The 8,837-nt window shown below is 42.8% G+C and overlaps 1 protein-coding gene across 1 annotated transcript in view; it reads right to left on the bottom strand.

Moving 5' to 3' along the window:
- Positions 1 to 4,268: 4,268 nt before the first annotated feature.
- The window catches only part of LOC308105619 (1-acyl-sn-glycerol-3-phosphate acyltransferase gamma-like), a 37,318-nt gene continuing 32,749 nt past the window's right edge, over positions 4,269 to 8,837 (bottom strand). The window contains exon 10 of the mRNA XM_080456463.1: positions 4,269 to 8,382. Coding sequence (XP_080312589.1) covers positions 8,288 to 8,382 — 95 coding nt within the window. The 3' untranslated portion in view covers positions 4,269 to 8,287. The remainder of the gene's footprint in view (positions 8,383 to 8,837) is intronic.

Below are 8,837 nucleotides of genomic sequence, written 5' to 3'. Positions count from 1 at the left end.
ATCAGCATGAATCAGTAACTCTTAACATAATGAAAAGCACCTTTGCTCAACATCATATTTCTTCTGTGATACTGTAACAAGATTAGATCAAAAAAAATAAAGTGCATGTCTTTGTTTTGTTCAGAGCACATGGTTCAAACTCTGAGATTATGGGCCCACAATGTATTATGGGCCTCTTTAATTCAAGCAGTTTCAAGGTCTTGATTTTGTGTTTGTTTCGTCTCTATCCATTTGATTAACTTCAAAACAATAGCTGCACCTTAGCATGCTAATGAATTGAAAAGATGACAGTGATGAGGCGTTATAGTGACTCACCTCACATGTCATTTGATGTACTTAAATAACAATAGCTGCAATAGCAGAAAGATGACCCAAGATGATGATGAGGCACATTAGCATGTTAATTAATTAGAACGATCAGACTGGTGAGCCATTTTCATTTTTTTATGTTTGACCAGTTTGTTGATTACTTTGATGCAGTAATGGTCTTTTTCATTTAAATTATTTCGGTATAAAAAATGTAAATGGTCACTTTACTGTCATCTGGGGATCCCCCAAAAGTCATGTGGGGACCCCGACCCACAGGTTGAGAACCACTGGTCTTGACAATGCTTTGATAATAATTAATCGTATTATAATAAGTCTCTCAAGCCAATTATGTTAGAGTGTGCTGCTAGTAATTACTTTATTATGCAATCATGGACGACTCTGTCGGCGTAATGCTCCATCTCTAATGATCACATTGGAGCCCACCTGCACGGAGTTGAAACAGTACCCCCCGCCAGAGCATGTTATTTTAGCCAAATCCAGGGCAAAACCAGTTAACTCAAAATAGAGCCTTTTCCAGGAAACAAATAAACAGTAGGTGGACGGAAGGGGAAATCTTCGGATGACGTTATTTCCGGATCCGGGTGAGTGGAAAGTGAACCTGATCACTGGACTGGCAGAGAACACTGTGATCTTTTATAAAACAATTACAAATTAATGTTATCCTTAGCAGAATCGGACGGGAATTCACGTCCTTGGCAATGAAAGAGTTAAAAAGGTCCTTAAATTGTCACTTCACTGTCATCTAATCACACACACACACACACACACACACACACACACGTTGAGAACCACTGCTGTAAAGTGATGGTTGATGAATGACCAAGCATGTATACCAGGTAAAGACATTAAAAAACCTCATTCACCTTCTTCAAAAAGCCTTTTTATTCGGATTCATATTCAGATTGAATGAAACGGCTGTTCTATTGCCAAGTCTGTAAAAGAATCATCGAGTTTGAATCGACTCATTTTTTGGTGTCTGTACAACAATGCACAGCATGCACAAAACAATAAAAGGTCTACAGGTGTTAATTCCGTAAGAAAACCATGATCAATTACAAAGTCATTTTTGGAAGAAAAAAAATGCTTCATAAGCAGCGCGGTTTATGACCCGAGTTCCCCCTTGCAGCAGGGTGTTGACATGACAGGAGTTGCTGAAGATATTTACAGCTCAAATAAAGACAAAAGTTACACTGATTCATACTGTGCCAGAAATAGCAGACCTACCAGCTCACAACGCTCGTAGGTAGGTCTGCTATTTTCAGTGTGCGGCGCCGTCATGCGACGGAGCATAAATAGGCTCTGTACATAACTGTAGCTCCCTTATCCAGAAAAAGCATCGAGTTAAAACCATTAAGACCTGGAACGCATCTGTGTCACTTTTTGATTTGAGCTAAAAAGCATTATTTTACACTTTGGCTATTCAAAAATAGCAGATCTACAAGCTCATAGCGCGGCACTGAGTGCCGCGCTACGAGCTTGTAGATCTGCTATTTTTGAAAAATCGTGAAAATGTGTGCAAATCTTTGAATATAATATTGTTTTAAAGCGAACATTTTTAACTCAAATCTTTGCTTCTGGGGGTCCCTGGAACAAAATATTTTGAGATGGGGTTGTCGGCCAAATACATATCATTTTGGGGGTCCAAAAAAGTTTGAGCACCACTGATGTAGAAAGATACGTTTTTTCAGAATACTGTTGGGATTAAGAAGACATTTGTAGAATCGGCTTCAGGTCTTAACACATTCCATGCCAGAGTTTAATCTCATAATGTACTCACCAGTGCCAGCGTTTTATTGTTGTTTTTTTGTTTTTTTCATGTCGCCACAGACCTCGCTAAATAAGTTAAAAGTGCGCGTTCATTTGGTTCTAAACACACAGCGGATCTGTGAGAAACGGCCAGCGAAAACAGTTTCCAAATGCGAGCCGCCATCTTGAAGATACAGCCGATCAACACTAAACAGTGATCAGCGAGGAGAAAAACAACAACCGAGAAAATCGAGTTTTAAACAGGATCCCAGACAGGAAGCGGATACGATCGAAAAAAACGGAACCCGAATAATTCTGTTTCCGACCGGAAACGGAAATGGATAAAAAAAAAATCGGAAAGTGCACCTGGGGCAATTTCAATGGGAATCGGCGGTTCGCGTAGATCTACGCGACTGGCACGCTGCGGCTTTAAATAGGTTCGCGTAGATCTACGCGACTGGCATGCAATGTGTTAATGGGTTAAAAATAAAAAAAAGGGGGCACCGGAAATCTCCGCCCATCCACTTGTATGGAGTTGCTCACCCAGCGCATACTCCCCTTTTCACCCCTTCTCCCGGGTTGGGAAATGTGACAGGCGGGTCCCATTAGGGGCCTAATGTGACTCGTTTTGCGTCACTCGTCTATAGCATGCGCAGTAGTGTCACCTCCGTGCCCAACCCCGTGCACAAGCTTGTGCGCATGCTCGTGAGTCGAGCCCATTGGTCGAAACCATTTTCGCTCGTTCAATGTGTCTGGCCCCCAGCCGTAATACGCTGCAGTACCTATGAACGGCCAGCATGTCCAATGCGCTTCACAGCTCCCTCTCGGTTCTGGGGGCTTGCCTTGGTAGTTCCCTTTTCCAGAAAAAAAAAGGCATACCCGTTTCCTGTTCCAGTTCATTTTCCTATAGCTTCATTTGATTGGCTCAGCAGCAGATTTTAAACTGCCGTTTTTCCCAGTTCAAATCTGCTGCCGAGCCAATCAAAATGAAGCTACTCTATGGGAAACTGATCCGGAAAAGGAAAGGTTTATGCCACCTTCTGTAAAAAAAAAAAGAGAACCAGAGTTATGCACAGAGTTAGGCTTTGTTGTTAATATCTTTCGTGGATACTTTTGGAAAGCATACCAGTGTGGCCTGTTTAGTTCATCTTCTGACATAGCTTTTTCTTTATTTTTTAACCCATTAAGACCGCATCTGTGTCATTTTAGATTTCTTTGGCTATTGAAAAATAGCAGATATACAAGCTCAACACGCGGCACCGAGTGCCACGCTATGAGCTTGTAGATCTGCTATTTTTGAAAAATCATGAACATTTTATTTTTTTTTTTTCAAAAAACTGTTAGGATTTAGAAAACATTTTTAAGAATCGCCTCAGGTCTTAATGGGTTAACTCATTCACTGCCACAATTATTGCTGACCGCGTTTGCCCACTGCCAGAGATTTTTCATTTAAAAAAAAAAGTACTCAGGAGCCGAGATACAGAATTTTTAAGTTTTAAGTTAACAAGGAAGTGGATGGGAGTGTAGATCTTTAAACAATCATATCTCCTTGGTCTTTGGGTCAAATTTGAAAAAAAAACAAAAAAAAAACAAACAAAAAAAAAATATATATTTTTTGAAGAAAAAAAAAATTACGTTTTTTACGTCAGTGGCAGGATTGGTAAACGGGACAAATTACGTTTTTTACGTCAGTGGCAGTGAATGAGTTAAGAGGGGAACATAATGGTTCAATGAGTCATTTGGTACGAGCCTCGATGCATGGCCTGCCATGGGGAACAAAATAACTATAGTAACGGAACAGCTATACTGTAGGTACATTTGTGTCATTTCTAAAAGAGTTGTGACATTCATCATTTACATTATATACAATATTTTCAGTTTATACAGTCTTGGGGGCCACTGGCACAGCGATTATGTGCCTTAACATCAAGAGCCAAAGGTCGTGTGTGGGATCTATTGACATCAAGAGTCAAAAAGGTGGTGTGCGGGGATCTATTGACATCAAAAGCGGGCGGTGTTTGGGTGTGTAAATGGGGATGACTTCATCCGTGCCTTTGCAGAGATGAAGATGAGGAATGATGTATGCGTGAAGATGGCTGCTAAACCTCCTCCGATAGTCCCGTTCCAAATACTGCAGCGTGGGAGCCAGAAATTAACTCGCAATCCAAATAAATTGAAATACCAAATCAGTCTGTGATCAAATCCTTTAATATTCTTAAGTTGTTTTAATTGGAGAAAACAGTTACAAATAGACTTAGAAAAAAGACAAATAAATAAAAGCTGACTCGAGGCGTTCCTAAGTGAATTACTTAGTCAAAAAGATCAAATTGCAGTGTCAATTTTCTAATGTTGATTAATTACAGTGGGACTTCTATTCCTTCCGTTAAAAAAAAAAAAAAAAAAAAAAACATGTAAGAAATGTTTCAATAAAAAGGTTGAATTTCTGCATGTCCATTTTGCTCAGGAATACACATCTTATAACCAATGACTAGGCTACCTGAAGTATGGGGGTGGGAGCTGCACTATCCTGGGGTCAAAAGGCAGAACATAAGGTCTGAATAATCGTCTAGGTAGTGTAAGGTACTCAAGCTTTTAACTTGTAACGGACATTTGAAGTAATGCAGCTCAAAGCATTGCCGAGTAAAGAATTATGGATCGATCAGGAGCAAAGGCTCTAAGCTCTACAACTATGAGAAGAGTTTCTCACACCTTTAATCCTTAACCACTTGAGCCCTATTTTACACTGTCGTACAACAGTGTTGCACAAAAACAAAATGTCCACAGTTTATTTATTTTTACATTGAAGCTTTTTGCCTATAGGGATGCCAGGTTGAAAGTGGTTACTGTCTTCAACCTTGCTACTGTTGAGAGTCAGGTAATCCCTATATCAAACGGGTTGCCAGGTTGGTTCAGTTGGAAGGGTTGGGTAAAGGCCAATACATGTTCCTTCCGACGTCTGGAAAAGGAAAAAAAAAACGTCCAGTTCAGACAGGCTTCCCGAACTATAGTTCGGAGAGTCAGGACATCTGGGGGAGGTGCACAGGTTCTGGGGGAAAAAATTACTTCTGAGACCGCCTATCAGAAGTTCTGAATGACGTCCATTCGTAGTTATATCACCTCACCAAAGAAAAGCTGGGACGCCATGAAGGAGCATGTATTGCACTTAAGTTTGCTGTTGGACTCCTCACAACATTTTGGCGGGAGGAAGGGGTGCGTCTAAGCAGCACTCTGTCTATTAAGGCTTGCATGAAACTGTAGGGGTTGAAGTTGTGGGCTAAACTAGAAAATAAAGTTGTGCTAGGGACAAAATTAGCAACCAAACAGGGTGATATTGGAGAGGAGGAACGATGACAATCGGGCGTCACATCATGAACGGAAACCCAACTGAATAAATTCTAATCAGTGGTTCTCAAACATTTAAATTTCAAGGACCCCAAAATGAGGGTGTATATGGATGACGTTCCAGACCTGTAAGGGTCCATTTGGAACCCCACCAAGGAACCCTGAGGGTCCGTGGATGCCACTTTGAGAACCACTGAATTATAATATGATTAGTATTAGGTGTGGCAGAGGAGGGGAGAGAGCAGAATATGGGACAGGGGGTTAAGCAACGTTTCCATGTCAAGGAACCCCAACAACAGCCATAGTCTGTGGCCGTAGTTCCCTTATCTTTTTTCTTTTTTTTAATGGCTGATCTGCGCTTTGTTTGCAAATCTATTTTCGAAGTTTTGTGAAAAAGCTTGGAGAAATTTGACAATAATGACATGCCCAACATAGGGATGCCAGGTTAAACTGGCACAATAATTTTGTAATATATATATAGTTTTGCATTTTAGATTCAGGATTGGAGAAAGTGCACTCGGGTAGCAGTTAGTGCATACATGGAGTCAATCTTAAAAAACGGTGAAATCCACCCTCCCTTGACAGTAAGTGCAAGTAACAGTCAAAAACCCAATTTATCATTTTCTGTACGACCAAAAATAATTACTTTTCAAGTATTCCGGCGTGTGTTATATACTCACACGGCAAAGCAGAAATTAGGCTTAAGTGTGGGTGTCAATGCACTGATTTACAGCACAAGCATTAACTGAGATGGAGTGTAGTGCTTGGAAGCAGCTTCACTAGACGAGAATGTGCACCCACGAGGAGGCCGATATAAACAGCTTAACCACTTAAACCCTATATACTTAATTGACCGGGATCTATCCATGGCCCGCTCCTTTTTGTCCCCCCCCCCATCTACACCAAATCTCTCCACCCAAAATAGCTGACCTACAAGCTCACAATGTGTTGTGTATAGAGCAGCTATTTTCTGCAAAATGTTTGCCCATTATGACATGCCCAGAATAGGGCTGCTAGAGTTTAGCCCTTTACCCAACAAACTGATTATATTTGCCCTCCCGCAGCGCACAGGTGACAGAGTAGGCAAGAAGAGGGAGAATGTTCAAAACAACATGAAATATTGAGCATAGAGGCAGGGTGAGAGAGGGTGGAGGTTTTAAAGGGGTGGCAAATGAGCGATCCCTTGCCAAGCAAGCAAGCTTGATTTAAGGCAAAGGTTAAACATTATTTACTACTGTTGCACTCTAAATGTGGACAGTAAGAAAAGACAAATTAATCTCAACAAGCTTGCAAGATTACATGAGAGCAGGTGGGCGACTTTTCTTCTGTAAAAGGAAGCATTCAACAGAAGGCAGGAGAAACTGGACAACATGAAACGTGAACTCACTGTGTACTGCATTTCAACTGTAGTAAAGACAGGCGTAGTAGAGAGGGAACATACTGTAGCATGTTGGGAAATCTTCCAGTGTATGGACCGATCAATGCTGCTGGTCAAAATACGCTCACATTTAGGGATCAGATATGGTTAAAGATGACTGGATGGAAATAAAAAAAAACAAATCATGGATGTGTGCATGCTGACGAATGAAAAAAACGAAATAAACTGAAATTTGGTATTGATGACTTGAGGGTTGTTAAGTAACTACTTAAGTATGGGATACTAGATGTTGGCATCCTTTTTGAGGACAAGTCCGTTAAATTCAGAGCCCTTACTGTGGGTTAAAACAGATAAGACACCAGTCCCCTCACTTTCAACCCTCTAAAAGCCATGTAGTGCTCGTCTCTGCTGCTGAACACAGCTTGGTTGACATCAGGTTTTCATACAAAACTTGGACGTTGTGGCTCTAGCCCCATCAAGAGAGGTTGAGCTCTAGCCCAGTGGTTCTCAAGGTGGGGGTCCGGGGACTTCCCCGGGGGTCCTTGGGGGGGGGGGGGGATTCCAGGGGATCCCCCCCCAGCAGAATTATTGATCGTTAGGAACCAAATGAACCCTTATCGGGGTCTGTAACTCCAAGAGTGTACATATGGAGCCCGAATTGGATTCGGTTCCATTTGTAAACTATCATAGTTATGGGGGGGGGGGGGGGGGGTCCACGTACGCATTGGTCCAATGCGTACCAAACTCGGGATCGTTGAAATTAAAAACGTGTTGAGAACCACTGCTCTAGTCCAATCAGAATTGCTTGCGCGCTTGTGGCATCGAACCACGTTGAGCTTGCGGCAGAGATGAGATAAGCTGCTGAGTGGCTTGGGTTCCAAAGGCCAATGGGATGAGCGCTTCATCTCTCTGCCCTGGTTGGACAATGACAGCTGGCATTCACTGAGGTGGAGGAGGAGGTGGTGGTGGTGTGGCCCAGAACAGGAAATGGGCTAATTCTGCTGATTGGCTAGTGTCCGTGTAAACTCGGGGAAAGGTCAGGGGTCGTTTCGGGGGGGGACTTTACATGGACTTAAGGGGGGGGGGGGGGGGTATAATGCATGGTCGTACCGTACAGCAGTGCACACCTGCCCTTCTCACATTCTTAAGTCCTTGTGTCACTCCAGAGCTATAGGTCCACAGACGGTCTACATTCATTCTCTCTCGCTTTCATTTGTGTGGCCATCTCTCTCTGTCTAACTGGGGTTTAATTAATAATATCTCTAACTCACGTCTCTAAGGTTTAATGGGGTTTAGAACCCAGTCCCCTTCCTCTTGTCCCGCTGGTTGGCTGACTCTGCAGCGGGTGGAGAAATGGAGTGAATGGAGAGGGGAGGGGGAGAGGGGGGGCAGCGGGGTGCGACTGACCACACTGGGATCAGTATAGAGACCACCACGCATTGTGTGTGTGTGTGTGGGGGGCGGGGGTAGGGGGAGGTGAGCAGGGTGCTTCTAGTTTTGTTTCTTGGCCTCCTCCGGGACACCGTAGCTGGAGCCGGTTTTCTTCACCTCGGTGGTGGCGATCAGGCGGCGGATAGCGATGGAGGCTACAGAAGACACAAGGACACAAAAACACAGATTATTATTAGGATAGCGATGGAGGCATTTCAAGTTTTATTAGCCTTTGGCCGTGAGGTTAACCTTTGTAAACGTCTTATTCTCATTGCACATGAGAGCATTGCGTTCAGCTGATCCATGGTGCAATCGAGGGACTCGCTTCCAGACAGAACAGATGTACAAGTTGGCTGTCAAGATCCGTATTTTTTTTGACGAGAGACAGGTGAAGCACGGTGAAGTTGGTTTCGCGTTAGGTGAAGTCAGTTTGAAGTTGGATATTTCCTGTTCGCCTTTTATGGTGTGAAATGGGTCGTGGAACAATGCAAATGAACTTCTCGGTAACGCGCTTGTGATTTACGATCACGTCCGTCCGGATTCATCATGACATACACCTGTGATCCGCACATTTCAGGGATTTACACATCCTTTAGTGAATTGCACGTCA

The sequence above is a fragment of the Gymnoscopelus braueri genome (genome assembly GCF_963280865.1).
Source record: "Gymnoscopelus braueri genome assembly, chromosome: 18".
NCBI classification, from domain to species: Eukaryota; Metazoa; Chordata; class Actinopteri; order Myctophiformes; family Myctophidae; genus Gymnoscopelus; species Gymnoscopelus braueri.
The sequence above is the reverse complement of the archived record's forward strand: the minus strand, read 5'-3'. Positions and strand labels throughout refer to the sequence as shown.